The sequence below is a fragment of the Vulpes lagopus genome, chromosome 8 (assembly GCF_018345385.1).
Source record: "Vulpes lagopus strain Blue_001 chromosome 8, ASM1834538v1, whole genome shotgun sequence".
Taxonomy (NCBI): Eukaryota; Metazoa; Chordata; class Mammalia; order Carnivora; family Canidae; genus Vulpes; species Vulpes lagopus.
In genome coordinates, this window is record NC_054831.1 from 21328665 (window position 1) to 21351203 (window position 22539).

General features: G+C 47.9%; 1 protein-coding gene across 1 annotated transcript; it reads right to left on the reverse strand.

Moving 5' to 3' along the window:
- Nucleotides 1-1004: 1004 nt before the first annotated feature.
- Nucleotides 1005-19581, reverse strand: CHRNA2 (cholinergic receptor nicotinic alpha 2 subunit). The gene is given in 8 exon segments (XM_041765454.1): nucleotides 1005-1481; nucleotides 2842-3789; nucleotides 3791-3863; nucleotides 6757-6866; nucleotides 10340-10384; nucleotides 10794-10945; nucleotides 12123-12357; nucleotides 19562-19581. Coding segments are annotated over 7 exon segments (1527 nt in total). The 5' UTR covers nucleotides 12196-12357; nucleotides 19562-19581; the 3' UTR covers nucleotides 1005-1355.
- Between the last annotated feature and the right edge of the window lie 2958 nt (nucleotides 19582-22539).

Consider the following 22539-nt stretch of genomic DNA (forward strand, 5'->3'; position numbering starts at 1 on the left):
GTGTCTGTCAGGGAGGGTCGAGTGGGATACCCCAAAGGCTAAAGGGAAACCGGAAGTTCGTCCTACTCAGCTTCCTATCCAGGGTCCCCATACTATCCGGAGAGCCGATGTCCACATCTATTAGCTGCTGATGTTCTGTCCTCAGAGGGCTGGAGGACGGGCAGGGGTGAGGCCTGATCCCCGGGCAGGAGCTCCTCCTGCCTCCAGCATGTGGCTGAGGACTGTGCATTGTTGGATTCCAAGGTGCAAGGAATCCAGGGCTGTACAGAGCAGCTCAGAAGCCATCACAGGACTTCAGGAAGGACCAGGAGGCCAAGCTGGAAGGGAAGCAGTCCTACAGCTTCTGCATTTACACAGCAGTCAAGGTGCAAAGCCATCCAGTGGCTTCTTTTAATTCACTCTGTGCAAACATCCTGTGTGCTGGCCACCACCTGCCCTATGGACCGGAGGGAGGAGCAAGCTGCAAACTTGAGTCAAGGATGGCCCTGGGTATCTTCCTGGTTTGCCAATGTGCATTCAAGGACAGATGGTAGGGACTGCAGCATGGCCAAACCTCTTGGGACCAGCTGGTGCTGAGCCAGTTTGCGGAAAGGAAGGTGAGAGAAAGCCAGGACTTCAAATGAGTTTCCAGAAGGGTGGGATGGCCCAACTACCTGCATCCAACCACACATTCTTCCGCCGTGCAGGTCTGACATGTGCCTCTACCCCCATGTGGCCCTGCTACCCCTTCTCTCTTTCCAGGGGAGTCTTTACCATTGTTAGACCCTCAGGATTAGACCCTGAACTTTATTCTGTGTGGTTTGAAGACACCCTAACCTGCCTTTCCAAACTCCTCCCGCGGCTCCCACACAGGAGCCCTAGCTCACCCTGCCTGTTCTCCTAGACACCTCAGGCTCATTCCTGAATCCAAACTGTTGGTCACAGACCTTCTACCCCCTGGGGCACCCTCTCTTCTCTCCCCCCCCCATACACCCATTTTTTGAGGTCCTCTACCCCCTGGATCATCCTGCTTGCTCCTCCTGTTACCCAGTGTCTTCATTGGCCCCTGCAGGAGAATCCTACAGGGCTTCATATTGTCACCATCATATCGAAAACTTCTGCAGAGCAAGTTCCTTATTTCTTCATTCCTCAGCACCTAAAACAGGGCTCTGTGCCCAGCAGATTCTCTGCATGCAGTACAATAACGTCAAGTGAATTAATTGACCCAAGGAGTCTTCGATGACTAGGCCAGCGTAGGGACTCCACAGAGAAGCACCTGCAGTCAGATGGCGTTGACCCCATAGGCGTACTCTGAAGGAGGCAGTGGTTACAGATGTCAGTAGTGCCACCTTTGTGTCAAAGCAAGGAACAGGAAATCAGATCATTCCAGCCAGGAACGGAGGAAGAAAGAGTCCAATGGTCCCCAGGAAGCAGACGATGATAAACAACCAGAGGAATATCCTATCAATGACCATGGCCACATACTTCCAGTCTTCCTTCACCTGCAAGTAGAAATGGGCTCACAGTGACAGAGGCCCATTGGGAAAGGGGAAGCATCCCACCTGGGCACAGCCTCTGGGGGCAGCAGTGGCCGCACTGAAACCTTGGGAAGCTAAGGTTGTCTCAAGACTCAAACAAGCCTCTCCTAATGAACTCTGCCCTATTCACCCTTATGACATGACGCAGAGCCTTTCCAAAGACTTTCAAGTTCCAGCTAAAGGGGGCTAAGGTTCTAGAACCACCAAGGGGCATGGACCTTCCCAGGTGGCCTGCAGTGATTTAAACTCAACTCCTGGCAGGGGCAGCTGGGTGGCTTAGTCAGTTCAGTGTCTGCCTTTAGGGCTCAGGTCATGATCTCAGGGTCCTGGAATCAAGCCCTGTGACTGGCTCCCTGCTCAGTGGGGAGTCAGCTTCTTTCTCCCTCTCCCTCTACCCTACTAGTGCTCTCTTTCACATTCTCTCTCTCTTTGTCAAATAAACAAAATCTTTTATAAAAATTTAAAAAATAGACAACACCCAGCAGTTACAAAATGGTGAAGACTTTGCCCCCATGTTGCCTCCCTTCCCAACCCACACCCATTGCAGGAGATAGAGAGGAAGAGGTAGGTGAGGGTAGGTGTGGCCCAAGGAAGGTTGGGACAGTCAAGGGGGGGTGGTGTGCTTTGTGGAATTTGGGCTTACAGCCCAAGCAAGCAGGTCTGGATTCCTACCTGCCCCCAGATTAGATATAATGATTTTTTTTTATCCACTCAACAAGGCCACCCGCTAATAACCATCTGGCCTTCCATCCTTCCCTAGGTGAATAAGAAGACATTTGTGTTCCTAAGCAGTGGCCTGCTGACCTAATAATACCAGGCACAGGAGGCACCGGGGCAGTGGGGGGGAGAGTTCACCTGGTACAACCAAAGTTCCCCAGGGTTTGTGGATGAATAGTGAATTCCACAAAATGCCCAGAGCCCAGTAACAAATAAGTTTGTCCCGTCCTCATCAGGACAAATGAGGAAGGATGCGGAAGTAGCAGCATGATTTATCTGATTTATCATTGGACAATAGTCCCTCCACCTCCCTCTGTCTCCTTCCCCACCACCTATAGGGCAATGGTGATAAGGATGGCACGGGGACTTTCAGCACCCGAAATCCCTCCCTCTCTGGCTTGCTGTTCCCCAGTTAGCCTTAGCTGGGCATTCTGGGCCACTAGTCTGTCACCTGCCAGCTAGACTTTATCACAGTTTAGTCCAGACTCCCAAGGGCCACAACTGAGGGAAACAGGTCCTCATGGAGGAGACTAGATGGTCTACACTATCACCTTGGGATGAGAGGTGGTCACCAAGAGGAAGAGCCCCTCTCCCGGCCCCAACTCACTGAAGAGTCAGCATCCTCAGATCGCAGGTGATCAGCAATGTAGTGCACACCTTCCAGAGCCTTCTGTATGCGAGGTGACAGCAGAAGCCCACCCTCCTGCAGCTGGGCTTCCGCCCTGGGACCTGAGGCCCTTTGGTGCAGACCGCCATGGCTGCAGAGGGCACCCACGGCCGGGGATGAATGAGCCTCCCACACCCATCTGTCTTCCTCTTCCTCCTCCCCTTCCTCCTCCCTCTCCTCTGCATCCACGTTGGTCTCCAGCCAGTGATAAGAGGAGCTGGGCTTCAGATCCGGGGCGTCGTGGGGCTCCAAGGGGGGCAAGGGCCGGTTCATCAAGAGCCACCGGGGCACACAGCCCAGAAAAGCCACCCGCACCCAGCGGGGCATAGTGTGGGTGCTGGGGGAGCGGTGGTGGACGTTGAGGACAAAGACCGTGATGACGATGGAGAGCGTGACGAAGATCATGGTGAAGAGCAGGTACTCGCCGATGAGCGGGATGACCAGGGAGGTGGAGGGGATGATGTCAGTGATGAGCAGGAGGAAGACGGTGAGCGAGAGCAGCACGGAGATGCAGAGCGTGATCTTCTCGCCGCAGTCCGAGGGCAGGTAGAAGACGAGCACGGTGAGGCAGGAGATGAGCAGGCAGGGGATGATGAGGTTGATGGTGTAGAAGAGGGGCAGGCGCCGGATGACAAAGTAGTAGGTGACGTCGGGGTAGATCTCGGCACAGCAGTCATACTTCTTGGTGTTGTAAGTGCCGGTGGCGTTGACGATGGCCCACTCGCCGCTCTCCCAGTAGTCCTTCAGGTCCACCATCTGCTCCATCTGCTCCAGGTCGATCTTGGCCTTGTCATAGGTCCAGGAGCCGAACTTCATCTTGCAGTTCTGCTGGTCGAAGGGGAAGAAGGTGACGTCGATGCTGCAGGAGCTCTTGTAGATGGCAGGGGGGCACCCAGTGCACGGTGCCCGTGGAGAAGAGGTGGGCCTTGGTCATGTGGGTCACGGCAAACTCCCCGTCTGCACTGGGGAGAGGAGAGGAGCTGGGGGAGCCGGCACAGCCCACCTGCCCACCCACGCCAGGCTGCTCCAGACGGCCAGCTGCAGGGGACCCCCAGTAACGAAGCCGGGCCCGGCCAGGTTGATTTACACAAAGGTATGAGGCTCTCCCAGCACACACATATCTAGAGCTGCCCGAGTTGTCTTTCAAATGCTATCTTTTAAAGCGGGGATTTTGAAGAATATAGGAAAATACCAAGAATTCAAAAAACCATCGCTATTAACATTCTGATGTTATATATATCATACGTATTTGATCAACACACAGATCATGTATATAATTTTTTACATATTTATAAACGCATGGAACGTGTAGTCTTATGGCCTGTTTGTATTCATTTAATATTTTAGGGTGATTATATTTTCTCCCCCCAGCAGATAGTGAGCCAGGCCCTCATCTGCAGAGGGGTCGCGTCTTTCCCACCTGGGACCCTTAGATGCTCAGAAGAGACCTAACACCTTTGCTGGTGAAGGGAGATACCTCCTTGGCTCCATCCACTTACTGGGCATTTCTGCACCCAGCCTCATCCCCTAGGGCCTGGGCAGGAGCTGTGGGGGATGGAATGGGAGACACAGGCCTGCCCTCAAAGAATCATGAGGAAATGCGATGTGGTCCCAAATGCCTGTAACACAAGGGAGGCAGGCAGTCTGGCAACAGTACTCCCCAAAACCCATTGAGGGTGGGGCGGGGCGGTGGGGGTGGACCTCCCTTTTGCCTGGAGTGAGCAGGGTCACCCTGAGAGTTGCCAGTAGGATTGGTGGTGAGATGGAGTGGAGAGCCTACTAGTGCAGAGCAGCGGAGGGAACAGAGCAGAAAGACAGGACTCACAGTGTGTCCTTGGGCTGGGGCAGGTGCAGGGCATAAGAAGGGGTGGTGGGAGATGACACTGTGGTGTCATGGGACTAGGCATCCAAGAGCCCACTAGGGCTCTGGGAACACTGGAAGGACAGTGACCATTCCATGGGGCTTGCCGAGAGCCTGAGTCCGATTCCCTGGGGAGGTGGTGCTGTGGGCTCCACGCCCTAGTGTTTAAGGGCACAATTCCTTAAAGGCAAGGGAACCAGAAGAATACAGGGGAACATAGGCTCTTTCCCATGGATAAATCCCAGGCTAGAGATTGGGAAATGGGAAACTTTAAAAGAGAAGGTTGGAAACAGGAAACTTGGTGGACAGTAAGAAACGGGTCAGTGTAGAAGCTGAATTTTTTTTTTTGCCACCGCACAGAATTACCACTAGATGGCAACAGGTACCCCATTTTGAGGAAAGAAAGGTGCAATTTCCTTGACCCTCCCTGTTTAGTCTAGAGTGGACAGTCTGGATAGAGGAGACCCTTCTTTAAATATCTGCAAGAGGGGATCCCTGGGTGGCGCAGTGGTTTGGCGCCTGCCTTTGGCCCAGGGCACGATCCTGGAGACCCAGGATTGAATCCCACTTCGGGCTCCTGGTGCATGGAGCCTGCTTCTCTCTCTGCCTCTCTCTGTCTCTCTCTCTCTCTCTCTGTGACTATCATGAATAAATAAAAAAATTTAAAAATTTATTTTAAAAAATGTCTGCAAGAATTGGTTTTGGACTTTCATCCTATCAAAAGAATGTTCTGTTTTAATCAGGGAACACTGGTCGAAGCTTTCTGGACAATCTCAAACTTCAGGTCATATCTGATGCTGGGACTTTGCTCCTGATTTCTCCCAGGAACAAAGGGGACAGGAACTAGAAGGATCCTGGGTGCTAGTCCAGGGGTTTGTTAGTCCAGCAACAGGAGCCAACACCAGGCTTAGACCTTCTGGTAATCTGTGCTGAATGTGTGCTTGTGGACATGGCTCAGGGCAAAGGGCTTTGGGTCTCGCCAGGATTGGGCGGTGTGAAGGGGTCCTTGTATTCCCCTTTGACCTATCTGAAGATTCCGGAACTCCAAAGTGGATCTGTCTTCCTTTATCTTATTGTTTAAAGGCAGCTCTTCCAAATTCGGGTCAAATGAATTGAGAAGGCCCAGACTACATGGGTCTCTTGGCAGGATAGCTTCCAACAACATTGAAAATGCTGTCTTGTGCTAACATTTTCAAAGGACTGGGGCCGGGGTAGGGGACTTCACAACATACAATGTTATTATCCAAAATTATTTGATCACACGACTGCTTTTCACACTTATTCATATCTTGGAGAACTGGTGCTCCTTAGAACCCCAGGTCAGAAAACACTGTTAGACAAGCATAATGCCAAACATCTGTTAAGTTCTGATTTTTAAATGAACAATTACCTGACACCAAACACACAAATGAAAGACTAGATCTCTATATCTTCTTTCTAAAAATATTGTGCTGTTGGTGTTCACCGGGACTCTCTTTCTACTCCCCTGCCCCTAGCTTCTCATCATTATATTCAAAGATGGTTCTTTTGGTCTTAAAGCAAGGAAGCTATAAATAATACAAGTTTAAAAAACATACCCATATCAAGTGAGTTTGCTCCCTTGAGGCTGTCCTCCCACCCCCTGGGGTGGCCGTTTACCTGCTCCAACAGGACTGCCATCCTGCAAACTGCCAACTCTTAGGCAGTGTTTCCAGAGCCTGCACCAGCTACATTTTTCAGATACTACTCAGTGTTGGCAAATCCGTGTGCCAGGAGTACAGTACCGTGCACTAATTCAGAGTGGGTACTCAGTAAATTTTGGTGTATGAGTGAAAGCACAAAACAAAAGAAAGAAAGGAATCAAGAGGAGAGGTGGAGGGGGTGAGGATGAGCAGTGAAGGAGTTGAGAGGGAGGCAAGGAAGCGAGACACAAGGAGGCACCTCCCAGGTCCAACCCAGCCCAGCTTCGTTCTACCCACCCCTCCCAGGGGCCTCCTAGACCCGGGGCTTCCTACTTGTTATAGAGGACAATGTCAGGGATCCAGATCATCTCCGAAGGGACCCGGAGGGATGTGATGTTGCCGAAATCGGCCGGGTTCCAGTGCAATTTGTAGTCGGTCCACTCCTGTGCGTGGGGAGGGGAGTCGTGTCAGAACCGGTCCTTGGGGTACACCTAAGGCTGCCTGGGGACCCCCTGGCAGCTGGCTTCGGGAGCACCCCAAGTGCCTCCCCTAACCACATGGAAGAGAAAGGGCTGTGAGGCCGAGACTGGGCTCTGAGCTGGAGATTGGGAGTCCAGCCTGTGAGAACCAACCCCCTGCTTTTCCCCAACTCTAATACTCAGAATCCTGGACACACCGGGACCACAGGTCATCCTAGCCCCACCTCTGGTCCTCATTCTGCTGCCCTAGTGGGATGACCCCAGAGAACCACCTCATCCACTTGTAGGAACAAGGTTTTTTAGTGCCTTACAGTTTACAAAGGATTTCTTACACCCTCTGTCTAGGAAGAGCCTCCATGGGAGAGCTGGGGAGGGATGCTGAACGGGGGAGTATTTCCCCATTTTAACGGGTAAAGAAACTAAGGACAAAGAAGCGAAAGCATCCCTTCCCGGGTTATGCAGCTGAGACTGGGGAGTCCACAGTGACTTCCAAACTGTGCTCCAGAGCGCCCCGTGGGAGGCCCAGCAGGGAGGGGATGCTCTGGGTCCCAGGCTTGCTGCCAGCTGCTGGTCCAAGTGAATCCTTCTCAAAACCAGGTTTGTATTATTATAATGTTCCTCTTTGGCATTATCACAAGTGGTGATCAATGTGGATTTGCCTATGTACTTATTTAATGCCACTGTAAGCTCCACGAAGCCAGGGACAACAGCTGGTTCAATTCTGGCACCCTAGCACCACGCCCCAGGTAAATGCTCAGTCAGTGTGTAGCTGAGCAATGAAAACAATGCCTCCTCCCTCCAACGGAGTCTGGTTCTATTTCTGGGAGGGCTTCCCACATCCTTTCTGGACCTGAAAGAAACAACCAGAAGGTAATGATTGGGGTCAACACAAAAGGCTGTCCTTTGCTCCCAGGGGCTTTTCACAATTAAAATAATAGCTACTACGTTTATGAACCCAGTTTTGTTACAGGCTCTTATAGATGATTCTTTCTAATCCGCACAACAATCCCACCGGTTAGGGTGAGGAAAGTGATGTATGGAGGGTTCGCTGCTAGTAAGTGGCAGCACTGGTATTTGAATCCTGGCCTCCCTGACTCCAAGCCTGACCTCATTCCAGGGGCCATTTTTCGTGTGTACATCTTCACTAAAATAGTGCAATGATACACTTTAGTAAAGGTAAATCCCCTGCATGATGCCTTTTCCCATCTAAGGATAGTGGTGTAACGTTTACACAAAGTATCAACCTGGTAGGAATCCAGGAAGGAGTGAAGGGAAATAAGAGCATTTTCAGGAAGCAGGTACATGAGAACAAAAGCACTGGTCTAGCTCAGTGGTTCCCAAGCTTCAAGCACCTAAGTCCCAGTTTGATACTTTTTGCCAATACATGTGCTCTACCTGTATCATCATGTACTTGGTATTTTCCTTTAAGTTGGCTCACTCTTTTTAAAATTACATAAATTTTGAAATTTGACATCACTGACCTAAACTAGAAAATCAGGAGCATTTGAAAATATCCGCTAAAACAGAAATAGAAGACTATTACAAAAAGATTAGCAAAGCAAGTAATACCATCTCACGAAACACTGCCATCGGTGCCCAAACCATACTTGGGAAGACACCGGTCTTGGAGCAGTATTGGCCGCTCACCTGTAGGGGAAGTCTTAGGTGCATAGAGGAGCCAGGGTTGCAAAATAAGGAAGGTTTAAAAAGTTTGTAAAATTGTCAGGACTTCTCAGGACGTGGATGAACAATTTTGAGATTGGTCTTCATAAATGCATCCTCTTCCCTCTAGTCCATCATCTGTCAAGCTTTCAGACTCAATCACCATTTGGAGGGTATCTACACCCATGGGTTACTGTCATTGACAATGGGTTGTCAACGCAGGCAACAGATTATACTGTTCCCATTTAAAAGATGAGGAAATGAGACCGTGATAGGTTAAGTGACTTGCATCACAGGGTAGGCAGAGGCAGTGCTGGTTGGCATGACTCCTTCTCCGGGGCTCCTTCCTCTGCTCCCTACCCCAACCCTGAAGGCCAAGGTGACCTGCTTGTGGGGACAGTTATGGCAAGCCAGGTTCTAGGTCTGGCCCCTGCACTGAAGGACTGTGTGGCTTCCCAAGTCCCTTACTGCTAGGGCCTCAATTTGTACATCTGTAAAGATGGGCCATGTACCCCCTCGCAGCTACAAGGGGAACAGTGTCAGAGGGGTCCCGTCCACGTGTCTCACCTAAGCATCCCATTGTAAGCTAAATGGCCAGTAGAGAGCCCTGGGGCCAGGGAAAGTAAGGTGTTCATTCAAAAGACTCAAAATAGAGATGCCAATAAAAATTTTGACCATTGTGGTTTTCTGAGTGCCAACCTCTGAGATAGGAGATGGTCAGGTTACCAGTGGGGCAGGAAGAGGGAGGAGTGGGGGGAAGGTAGGCAGAGGGCTAGTTCCTCTTTCTCATGTTCCCCCACCACCTCTACTTCCGAGCCTGGGGAGGGGCTGGGCAGAGCATGAGGGGGTAAAGTGGGAAGGAATATACTCAGGCTGTAATACAGCCTATGCCCCCAACAATAGTACATCAAAAAGGGATACATTCTTTGCCAGAAGTGATGCTAGGCCTGGAGGCAGCTTCCAGACATTGAGAAACCAGCAGCTTCATTTCCTGTCTCTTGGGACCCTTGCTCTGGGGTCCCTGACCCTCCAGGGGAGGCATCCAACTGTGTGCTGGAGAGAACTCATGAAGAGACTCAGTATGCCTCAAGAGGGTGAAGGGGCCAAGTGGGCCCAGCTTCCAGACATCCCTGCTAAGGAATGGACATGAGTGAAGCTATCTTAGATCCTCCAGAGCACACCAGCCAAAGGTTAAATAGCACCAAATAACACCACTACTTGCCATGCAATGTGGAGAAGGCATCCAAACTCCTGGCCACAAAACTATGAGAGTTGACAATGTTGCTTTAGGCCATTACGTTTCAGGGTAGTTTGTTAGGCAGCATAGACATGGAACACCCAGCATTCTCGTGCAGAAGGAGCCTGGGGTTCCAAGTTGAGCACACCGAGGGCCCCCCTTTTCTAGCTGAACTGTACCCGGCTTCAGGCTTTCCTCAGCTGTAAGATGGGCAGAATGAAACCTCCCATGGGTTTTCAGTGACTACTCAGAATGAGCAGATCTGCAAACACAATAGCCAGCATGCAGGAAACGCCTCTCCCCAAAAGGGGATGACTAGGTTGTAGGTGACATTCTCAGGTGCTGGACTCACAGTCTCGCGGTACTGCCCCTATGAGAAGCAGTCTGCAATCAGCCGGCTTTGGGAATGTCCCAAGTGGCAACGCTTACTTGAAACATGAATCCAGAATCCCACTGTTTGTGAGACAGTTCCTGGGAGTGTCTGGGGTCAGTGGACTCCCACCCCTACTCTTGCCTCAACCAGGGAAGATGCTCTCACCTGCTTTAGCCAGACGTTGGTGGTCATCATCTGGTTCTTCTCATCCTGATCATTAGAGAGATTAAGAACAATATTGTGATGGAGCCAGCCCCCACCCCTAACAATGTAGAGTGGGCTGGGCTGATGCAGGGCCCCTACTCACCAGAAGAACCTCTTACATGACACCCCACGCCCAGCCCAGCCTGCCACCCTCTTCTGACACTGCTACATTTACTCGAATTCTTCAGGATCACAGGGGCCCCTTGGATCCTCAGGGTTCATGTCAAATAGAACACACAGAGCTCCTAGACAGCCCACTGCTGCCAATCAAGGCCCTGTCAGGAGGGGCTGCAGGGCTGGGAGAGTGGGAAGGAGGAGAACTGAAGCTGGGAAGGGAGGGAAGAAGGACTCAGCAAAGGGACCTGTGGTCTGGGGGATGATCCCAAGGGGGAGAAGCATGGGGGGACAGGCGCACCACATCAATGAGTTGGGCAATAGACAACCCAAAGCGCACGATCACCACATCCGAGGTGTTGGGCACTGGCCGCGCCCAGCGGTTGTAACCCTTAAAGAGGTGTTTGAAGAGGCGGTCCTCAGCTTGGGTATGGGAGGCTCGCTGTGCTGACCCTGTGAACAGGAAGGAAGAGTGGGGTGTCTGGGAGTCCATGGTGGTGGGTGCTCTGGTCCCTCTCCCACCAAATCAGAACCACTCAATCTCGGTGTCCTCATCTGTAAAATTGGGGACGCTATCCAGAACCTATCTCAAAACACTGTTGAGGATTGAATATAAGAGTGTATAATGGAGGGGGTCCCTGGGTGGCGCAGCGGTTTAGCGTCTGCCTTTGGCCCAGGGCGCGATCCTGGAGACCCGGGATCGAATCCCACGTCGGGCTCCTGGTGCATGGAGCCTGCTTCTCCCTCTGCCTCTGTCTCTGCCTCTCTCTCTCTCTGTGTGTGACTATCATAAATAAATAAAAATTAAAAAAAAAGAGTGTATAATGGAGCTTAATGAAGCAAGCAGTACACGCTTAGAGCTCAAGAAATGGCCATTACTCTGTGACTATTAGATACAAAGGCAAGGAAGTAAGAGCTAGAGAGGAAGGAAGAGGCAGTGGAGTGGAGAGGACGCCAGACCCGGAGAAAAGATGCAGCCTTGAACTGAGGAGCCCCAAGGGACAGCAGTATGGGGGAGATACTTGGTCGGTATGGGGTGAGCAGCAGAGAGAAGGGCTTCATGAATCTCAGTGAGCCTTTCATTCCCATCCACTTGTCAATGAACCACTGGCTAATGCCAACCACAAAATCCTCTGCCACTTCAGGCATCTCCCCCATTTTTGCTCAAACCACTGGCTTTTGCTCCTTCTTATCAACCAGGCCAAGTGTCCCAAAATTGATGAATCGCTCAAGACCATTTTTCACCATGTTTTGCAAACAGTTTCACCCTGCGTGCTTCTGCTGCCTGAGCAAGCCAAGGTTACTGCGTTAAAACCCAGAAAAACACATTAACAATAGTTGCCATGTATCGAGCGCCTACTGCATCCCAGGTGCTAGTCACAGACTTTCATTTCACGTGCTCCTCACAACAGCCCGGGCAGGTTCACACTCTGCAGATGAGCAACACTGAAGCTGGCAGACATTCAAGGTGACGCGCCCAGAGCTGTGAGCACCCAGTCACCTTCTCACTGCAGAATGAGCTACTGGAAGTTCCCTGGCAGTTGCTGTGAGCCCACCTGCAGGAGTCTCCTCCATGCTGCATGGGAGCCCACAGGTGTGACGTGATGTCCTAGTGATGACACCCACTCACCTGCTGGGATCAGAAGGAGCCACCACAGACCAAGCTGTGTCATGAATAGGACTGCAGAATGGGAGGAGCCCATGGCTTCAGTGGTCCGGGGTCTGGCTTCCCCTGGACATCAGAGGAGGGCAGGCTGGGGCTTTGCTGTGGGTTGAGGCTTGGACCTGCTTCCCTAGTAAGGCTTCCAGGTGCTGACACAGCAGAGCTCCCACTGGATTCCGCACAGCTCCTCTCACTGTGGAACCTGAACAAGCCATAGAAAGAGTCTTAGGGTCATGCCATGGAGAAGGACTCAGGTCGTTTGTTTCTCACACGTCACAGAGCTATGAAAGGGGAGCCAACAGGCCTCCCAGGAGTTGAGGGCTTTGGGCTCTCCCTGGCTTAACTGAGCAACTAACATCTTCCTCTTCCTCTGGCATCAACCAGCTACTGTACCCTCAGATAAGCCCTGACCCACTGGACAGAGGGGGTACAAAGTGAGAATGAAGTCCCCATTGTTCTGGACTCGGAGCTGCATTTCTAAAACAGAGATGACCATACTGCAAAGGATGGTCAGTAGAAGACTTCAGGTGCTATTCACAATAGTCCAAATTGGAAGCACCCAAATGCCAGTCAGCTGATGAGCAAACACACAACAGATGGTATGTTCATACAATGGAAGCCTGGGTCATAAAAATGAATAAAGTGTTGACACCTGGTACAGCATGGATGAACCTTGAAAACATGCAAAGTGAGAGATGCCAGAAACATAAAAACCACACATTATATGATTCAATGTATATGAAATATTTGAAATAGATAAATCTGCGGAGGCAGAGAGCAGATTAGCAGTTGCAGGGGCTGGGTTGGGGGGAGGGAGAAGAGGGAGTGATCACTGATACAGGGTTTCTTTTGGGGGTGATCAAAATGTTCTGCAGTGATAAAGTGGTGTCCATTGTACAACTCTGTGAATATACTAAAATTCACCAAAATGTCCATTTTCAAAGGATGAATTTTATAGTAACGTGAACTGTACCTCAAAAGAGTTATTATTAAAAAAATAAATACCTCCTGGATTAATAAAAAAAAATTAGCCAACTTTCTTTAGACAGTAGGGACAATGACAAAGGCCAGAATGTGAATATGGTTCTTGTGGCGAGAATAACGCTAATGTCAAAGGTTGGAGTGAGTGTTCAATGTTTTGTAACAGGGGGAGTTGGAGAAAAGCCACATTTTTAAGTTAATGTATTAATACATATAGTAGGTGATTTATAACATCTGTTAATAGAAAAAAAACATTAAATATTACCCTAAAAAGTTTACATATTCAAATTAGCACTTTTTTCTTTTTAACAGCACTTCTTATTGGCAGAGTGGGGATGTCTCAGGTTCAGGTACACCTTGCATGTATCAAATGCAGACTCTGTGTCCAGCACCAGCCATGTCCTCAGGACCGGGCGCTGACTCTCAATACAGATGATGGGCATGGGCTTTCTTTTTGGATGATGAGAATATTCTGGAACTAGATAGCAGCGATGTTTGCACATTTTGAATGTCACTAACGGTAAATTTTTAGGTCATGCATATTTTACCACAATTTAAAAAGAAAAAAGAATATGAGTGAGAGGGATGTTAAAATGTAATCTCCAACTGTGTGAGGGGAATCTGAATTATTATTAGTGGAGGAGTCACGAAACCTCTTCTATCTGCTTCCTTCACATCCGCCAGCACACTCTGTCCCTAGTCTTAGAGCAGTGATTCCATCACTGGTGTTCCATCTCTCCTCAAACCTGTCACACCACCCCAGCTGCCCTCCCGGAGTTTGTGAATGTGGCTCTGAGTCCTGACCAATACACTCAGTGACTCAGGGCTTGGACGGGGCACTCAAACCCTCTGGAGTTTTGTCTTACCTATGGTTAAGGATAGCACACTCTCTCCCTGCCTACCCCTGAGGACGGGTGCAGGGAGGGAGCAAATGGGATCGTGCGCACTACAGCTCCTGAGAACTGCAGGGGTCTGGATAGGGGAAGTGGTGGCTGCTAGAGTTATTGGGGCCCAAAGACCCCATGGCCTCAAGCATTGGTGGTTTGAGCCCAACTAGAGGAAGAGGGGGTGTGGGAAGGGTTCCATGTGAATTTCAGCATGTTGGAATGTACTTATTTTAATAGGCTTTTCCAGGGTGTGTTTGGGAAGAAAGGCCATCCTGTGTTGGTTTTCTCAGGTTTCAACTCAAAGACTCATGAGAAATTGACAATTACATTGATCTCTGGTGCCTTTCGGGAGAATCTGGCCCCTGACCACCAGCCACCCTCACCCTCAGTGCCACATCATACCTCATGCTTGGCCCACATTTCCTTGGTTGGGGGCTCCTACCTCACTCAGGGGTTCTGCATTTCTTCCCAGCCCCCCAAAAACCCCAAAGGGCAGGTGGAAAAGGCTGGTAGTCCCCAGTGGCTTCTCTGGGGACTAGAAAGAACAGCCCACAGCTCTCCCAGGGGGCCCTCCAGGGGCCCACGGGGGGCGGGGGTGGAGCAGGGGATCCTGGCAATGAGAAGCTTCCTCCATAGATTTGCTGTCTCAATACAAACTCCCTCTAGAGCTGCTTCTGCCCAAACAACAAATTCTGGAGCCTAATTATTAGGAGCTCTCTAATGGGAGTGAGGCTTTATATGTACGTGAACTAACTAACATCTCCCTGTGCATCACGCACATGCATGAGGTCTGTGTGCTGCCTTTGCTTCTCCAGCTCCCGAAGCACACATGGGCTGCGGCGACTGGGTCTGGGGGCTCATACCCTTGCAGGTACAGAGACTGCCTCCTGGGGGCTTCCTAAAGCAGACTCAAGGAGAAACAAGAACAGCTAATTTATTTCCAGAGAAAGCTATTATTACCAGTACTATAGACTGAATGTTCATAGTCCCCTCTGCCAGTAAATTCATATCTTGAAACCCTACTCCCTGATGTGAAGGTATTAGGAGGTGGGGGGCTTTGGGAGGTAATCGGGTCTTGAGGGTGGAACCCTCATGAATGGGATCAGTGTTCTTATCAAAGAGACCCCAGAGGGCTTCCTCCCTGCTTCTACCATGTGAGGACATAGGGAGAAAGCATCATCTCTGAACCAGGAAGTAGGCTCCTATCAAACACCAAATCTGCCAGCACCTTGGTCTTAGACTCTCCAGCCTCCAGAGTGGTAAGAAATGAATGTCTGTTGTTTATAAGCCACCCAATCTGTGCTATTTTTTGTTATAGCAGCCCCAGTGGACAAAGACAACCTAACTGCTCTTTTCCAATCCTTTTTTCTGTGTATATACAGATCACCTGTGTTATATCCGGGTGTGGACATTAGAGGCAATTCTTACTTCTTTTTGACACTTTGCTATATTTTCCAAACTTTGTACCACAAGCATGTACTAGTTACTAAATATTATTATAAAGTATTTTTAATTGAGTGGTGACATCTGCTGGTGTCTTATGTGCCTCTCTCCATCTCACGGTGGGAATGGGGGAAGTGGCTCTCATCCCCCAAATATGTGTAGATTGAAGATTCCATTCTTCTAGCACTGAGTGTTGTATATAAGTGATGAATTACTGAATTCTACTCCAGAAATGAATACTGCACTGTATGTTAACTACCTAACATTTCAATTAAAAAGCTTTTTTTAAAAGGACTCCTTTTCTCCATCTGCATGGAGTGCAAGTCATCAAAGTCACTGTGAAAAAGGTGGAAGCAACCCAAATACCCATCAGTGGACGAGTGGATAAATGAATGTGTTGTATACATACAGTGAAGTATTATTTAAACTTAAAAAGGAAAAAAATCTAATATGTCTATGGACATAGCTGAAACTTAAAGACAGTATGCTAAGTGAAATAAGCCAAATAATAAATAATAATAAACCAAAGTGCAAATATTATGCTTCACTTATTTGACTACCTAAGAGTAGTCAAATGGTAAAACAGAATAGTGGCTGCCAAAAGCTGGGGAGAGGTTGGGAGTGGGGAGATAGTGTTTAATGGGGTCAGAATTTTGGTTGGGGAAAGTGCAAAGTTCTGGAGATGGATGGAAGTGATGGTTGCACAATTAAGTGAAGATTCTTCATGTCACTAAACAGTACAATTAAAAATGGTTAAAAGAGTAAGTTACATATATTCCGCTACAATAAAAAATGACTTGGGAAAAAATAGGTAATAAATACTCAAAACTCATCCCCCCCCCCCAAAAAAAAGTCATCTGTGTTCCTGGGAATCACCTTAGGCCTGAGACAAAAAGAAGAACAGAAAATAGATCCTAGCACTGAATTCCTCACATGGGCTCCAAAGTGGAGACAAAAGTTGACAGGGGCTTGGGAAGAGAAGCAGAAGTCACTACTGTGAGCTCTTTGTGGATGGGGACTATGTCTCATTCACCTGTTCTCTCAGCCCCAAGCAAGGACCTTATAATAACAGGGGTTTGCTTTATGGGTTCTAGGTATGTAGGGTCACCCATGAATGTTACGCAGGAGTGAAAGAGGGTTCTAGAAGAATCTATGAAGGATACCCAGGCTTATGGCTTAGTTTAGGAAGCAAGATAACATTGAATACTTGTTCCCATAATCTGATTATTTATGCTTTCATTCATCTTTCCACTTTCTCTTCCATTATAGGGCCAATAATATGCCAGGCATTAGGCTCAAAGAATTGAGAACATGTGGCCTTGAGGGAGACACAGTAGAGAAGAAAGGATGGAAGAAGAATTCTAATCTGCTCATCCACCCCTGCTATGAGGCATGACTTTATTCATTTAGTCCCATTGGTTTCAAAGCCATGCAGAGACATCCCAAGTTCCAGAGGTGTCCCGTGCTTTTTACAACTCCTCACACTGGGAAGCTCTTCGTTGAATCTGATGTTGTATAAGCACCCGAGAGATGCTTGAGTTGAGTTGAGTTGAGTTGATTTTGGAGATAGATCCTGGTGTTGACAACAGAAACAAATTTCATTAACACCCAGGGGAAGCTGCAGAACAGGTGGGTTTTTATAGGGTTTTTTTTGTGGGTTTTTTTTTTTTTTTAACCTTTCTACATTCATTCAAAACCTGACAATCACAGGACTCCTTTTCTGGTTCCTCTTCTCTCTTTCATTCTCTACCCAGGATGACACAGGAATCTCACGTGTCCCATGCTTCCCTAATTGACCTGAGATGTCAGTGACAAATTATTACCTGACACCATCTCCATCATCTAGAAGTTTCATTTGCTTGTTAAAATGAAGAGGAGCTATAAAATTCAATTTTTTCTCTCCACCAGGACATATCCTGAAGATTCACTGCTTTGAGTTAGCTGTGACAGAATAAGAAGGGCAAGTGCAGGGAAAGAGGATGCCAGGGTCCCCTTTGATGATAACGCCCAAATCTTTTTAAGAAAACTTGCACTTTGTAGTTTTAAGGTTTACAAGGTATTTTCACACTTTTGATCTTATTTGAGCCTCATATCACCCCAGAAGGGTAAGCGGAAGAGATTTTTTTTTTATCTCTTTCACATATGTAAAAGAAATACTAATGCTAAGAAAAGATTTGATCAGGAATGTATGGTTCAAAATCGACACAGTTGGGATTCAAACTCAAGTCTTCAGCTTCCAAACTATAATATGCTGAACTTTTACCCAGCGCCACCAACTAGAAGGGCAATTTGTATGGGCAACTTGGTCCATACTTCCATGTGTTCTATAGATCCTGGCACTATTGACTGCACTGCTAAGCCACTATCAGTACTGAGGTTGGTGGCAGATGAGTGGTGAGAAGAGAAAGCTGTGCCACCCCAAAGCCGTGTTTGCCTGGATCCAGGGTTCTAGGAATTTCCTCTCCGTGCAGATTCACTCCCTCCTCTTTCTAACCTATATCATGGCCACAAATCCCAAGGCTATGACTTGTTTCACCTCTCAGTCAAGTGCACTAAATAAAAGATTTTTTTCCTCAAGCATGCTGAAATTGCATCATAAAAGAACCAACCAGAGATGTGCTGGGCCCTCTGTAAGAATGTGCAAATGGAAGTCAATCGAGGGGCACCTGGGTGACTCAGTGGTTAAGAGTCTGCCTCTGGCTCAGGGTATGATCCTGGGGTCCTGGGACCAAGTCCTGGGTCAGTCTCTCCGCAGGGAGCCTGCTTTTCCCTCTGCCTATGTCTCTGCCTCTCTCTGTGTGTCTCTCATGAATAAATAAATAAAATCTTAAAAAAGAATAAAAGTTCATTGATTCTAGAGGATGTATTCCTACAAGATGCCTCAAATTTGCCTCCTTTGTAATTAGCCCACAACGGTAATTTCATTACTTTGTCACTGGAAACCACAGGAGAAATTATCCCGGGCAATTGACAGTAATTAGAGTTACCTTCCACCTAAGAAAGATATTAAAAGAGAAAGAACCTGGGACCCTTTTATCCTTTAAGCTGCTGGATTGCAGGTTTGGGGGAGAGGATGGCTGTGGGGTGATGTCCCTGTTTGTAAAGCGGGTGAATGGGATGCACATGGAAATCTACTCCAAAGACACTGTATTTAAGGGCTCAGACACCAACACCCCACTATTGCTGCTGACACACTTGGGTGACCAGATCACCCTCCACCCCAACGCCGACCTCCTGAGTCCTGGTTCCGTAAGTCAAGGTAATTTGGCCTCTTTGTCCATCTTCCTACTGCAGCTGATTTTCATCTTTCCACCCACCAGGCCATGTTCTATTATTTTTACAAGCATCACCTTCTCCAGAAAGCCTGCTTAGATCCTGCCAGCCCATCTCTGCCATCCAGCACCCTGTCCCCCACCCCCCCATATGAGAGTCCCAACTCTGTCCCAACTGTCAATATCCCAAAGAAGTCCCTTGATAAGAGGAAATGATACTGTTTCTTCTTCCAAATAATTTCATTCCAGGTGCTTAGGGGAGAGAGCATATTTCTAGCTTGTATATCTGCTCTGCTCAATAAATTGATCAATCACAGAAGCTTAACACCTCAAGGTCATATGGAATCTTAAAGGTCATCTGGATTAGCACATCAGCCGATGTAGGAATCCTCTCCAACAAATTTCAGCCTCAGAAAACCCCAGCAATGAAGAACTTGCTACCTCCCAAGTCAGTATATACTATTGATGTCTGTTAGTCTTTACTAAAGGATATAGAATGTTTATTTCATGAATAGAATAATGAAGGAATAGTAGTAATAAAGACATAGAAGCAGACTTAATATAGAAAAGCAACTAGCTCCTGAGACTGAGCTACCATCAGTGGAAGGAGTTGAGCATCACTAGGCTCTGAACAGCCCTGGCAGGGATAATCAGAAGATGAAATTTTTTCTATGAGCAGGTGACTTCCAGCACTCTGACATACTCCCCTCCTAAAGTACCCAGAAGCCACCAATCTGCTAGTATCCCCTTGATCTCTCCCCCCCACACACGATGTTCCCACCCCCACATCCCCTGACACAAGCTTTGAGAGCACCTTTCTTACCTGTGGCCACAGAAGAAGAGAGGTCTTTGAAAGAACACAGAGCCAGCCTGGTTTGGAAATCCTAGTCAGTCAACAAAAGTACCCCCCAAATAGAAAGGCAGGTGCAAAGCAGAGCTCGGTGACTTCATTTTATGGTCCAACAGATGCTGGAGCAGGACACTCCTTGGCAGATGAGGGTGACCTGACTCTCAGAGTCGAGTAGGCTTCCTGGAGAGGGCTGCACAAGTTCTGCAGACAGGTCACTTTGCCTGGGGCTCCCAGCTCTGTCATTCAGAGAGGCTTCATGCAGGTGCTACAGAGGAGGGTGTCATGGAGAGCCTGGCACAAAGGCTTCTGCAAGTGAAAGCCAAGCCAGTCCACAAGAGGGACTGCTGGCTTGGCAAGCACACAGACTCATGCTCTCATTCTCTCTCTCTCTCTCTCCCTCCCCGTCTCTCTTTCCGTCTCTCTCTCTCTCTAACACACACACACACACACACACACACACACACCCTCTCTGGAGGGGAGGAGGAGCCTGTGACTATTCAGCCTGTGTCCAGTGGGGACAGACAACAGATTTGCTTTCCCTCTGTCCAGTTATTAAGGTGCTTTTCTCTTTGCTCTGAAGGATTGTGTGCTCTGGGATCGCTGCCTGGACCCCCTGACCTCAAAGTGGGGGATCTCCTGGGTCCTGGGTCTGTGTATCAAGAGAGCAGTATAAGTTCAAATAGAGTAAGACTGAAGACAGAGTCCTGAGTCAGCCAGCCTATGGATCTCTCCTTCCTTTTCTCCTCTGGAGGAAAACCTCTCTCCCCGAGCCCGCTGTCCGTAGGACCAACAGGACACTCATGCTGCCACCTGGTTTGGCTGCAGCTTGCCTGTCACCTCCTCAGCTTCCTTGCCAGTGAGTTTGCCTTTGGTTTCCCAGAGAAGCAAGGCCATCCTCCAAACCGTAACCGTAAACCGACCTCTTGCCTCCTGTCTCACCAGGAATCTTGTTCCTCTTCCCTGTACGGTGAAGCTTGGCCTCTGTGATCTTGATAGAATCCCTATCTACTAAATATCCCCAGGCTTTCTCTTATCTTCACCACTCCTCCTGCTTGATCCTTTTCCTCAGCCCATAAATAAGCTCATTTTCCATCTTGAAAACACTCTTCGAGGTCTGCCCCCTATACCAAGCTACTTGTTTTCTCATCTCCCTTATTTTGTTAAAAGCAAAGGGCCCCAAATATAACTGCCAAGGTTTGACGTCTGGCTTTGCTTCTTAAAAGCTGGGTGGTTTTTTGCACAGTGAAGGAAATCCTCAACAAAACGAAAAGGCAACCTACTAAATGAGAGAAGATATTTACAAATGATATATCTGTTAAGGGGATCCAAGTATATAAAGAACTCAGAAAAAAAAAAAAAACCCAGCCCTCATAAATAATCTGATTTAAAATGGGCAGAAGAATCAAATAGAAATATTTTCAGAGAAGACATCTGAATGGCCAATAGACACATCAAAAGATGCTCAACATTGGGATCCCTGGGTGGCTCAGCAGTTTAGTGCCGCCTTCTGCCCAGGGTGTGATCCTGGAGACCCAGGATCGAGTCCCACATTGGGCTCCCTGCATGGAGCCTGCTTCTCCCTCTGTCTGTGTCTCTGCCTCTCTCTCTCTTTCTCTCTGTGTCTCTCATGAATAAATAAATAAATAATCTTAAAAAAAAAGAGAGACGTTCAACATCCCTCATCATCAGGGAAATGCAAACCAAAACCACAAAGAGATACCACCTCACACCCGTCAGTATGGCTAGAATAAAAAAGACAAGAAATAACAAGTGTTGGCAAGGATATAGAGAAAAAGGAGCTCTATGCACTGTTGGTAAGAATGTAAAATGCAGCCACTGTGGAAAAGAGTATGGTGTTTCCCCAGAATATTAAAAATAGAAATACCCTACAACCTAGTAATTCTACTTCTGGGTATTTGTGGGAAAAAATGAAAACACTAACTGGAGAAGATATATGCACCCCTATGCAGCATTATTTATAGTAGCTAGGAAATGGAAGCAATCTCAGTGTCCATTAGAGGATGAATTGATAAAAAAAAGATGAGATATATACATATGATGGAATATTACTCAGCCATAAAAAAGAATGAAATCTCAGGATCCCTGGGTGGCGCAGCGGTTTAGCGCCTGCCTTTGGCCCAGGGCGCGATCCTGGAGACCGGGATCGAATCCCACATCGGGCTCCCGGTGCATGGAGCCTGCTTCTCCTTCTGCCTATGTCTCTGCCTCTCTCTCTCTCTCTCTCTCTCTGTGTGTGTGTGTGTGTGTGTGTGTATGTGACTATCATAAATAAATAAACAAATAAATTAATCTAAAAAAAAAATGAAATCTCGACATTCACAACAACATAGATGGAGCTAGAGGGTATAATGCTAAATGAAATAAGTCAGACAAAGATGAACACCGTATGATCTCACTTATACGTGGAATCTAAAAAACAAAGCAGATGAACAAGCAAATAGAAAACCAAACAGAAACAGACTTATAAATACAGAAAAGAAACTGGTGGTTGACAGAGGGGTGGGGTGGGGGATGGGTCAAATAGGTGAAGGGCATTAAAAGGGATAAACTTCCAGTTATAAAATAAGTCACAGGGATATAAAGTACCATAGGGCATATACTCAATAATTTTGTAATAACTTTATGTGGTGACAGATGGTAACTACACTTATTGTGGTATTTTGTAATGTATATAATTGTCAAATTATTATGTGGCACACCTAAAACCAATATAATATTATGTGTCAATTATACTTCAAAGAAAGCTGTGTAGTTTTGGGTAGGTTTCTAGAGCTTTCTGTGCCTCAGTTTTCTTGTAAAAGGAAGATGTGACTAATGGTTCCTACTACACAGGCTTGTTGTGGGGAGTGAATGATTTAGTATAAAGGACTAGAACAGTGAAATAATACATTATATATATGTGTAAGTATGTGTGTATAAATATACATGTG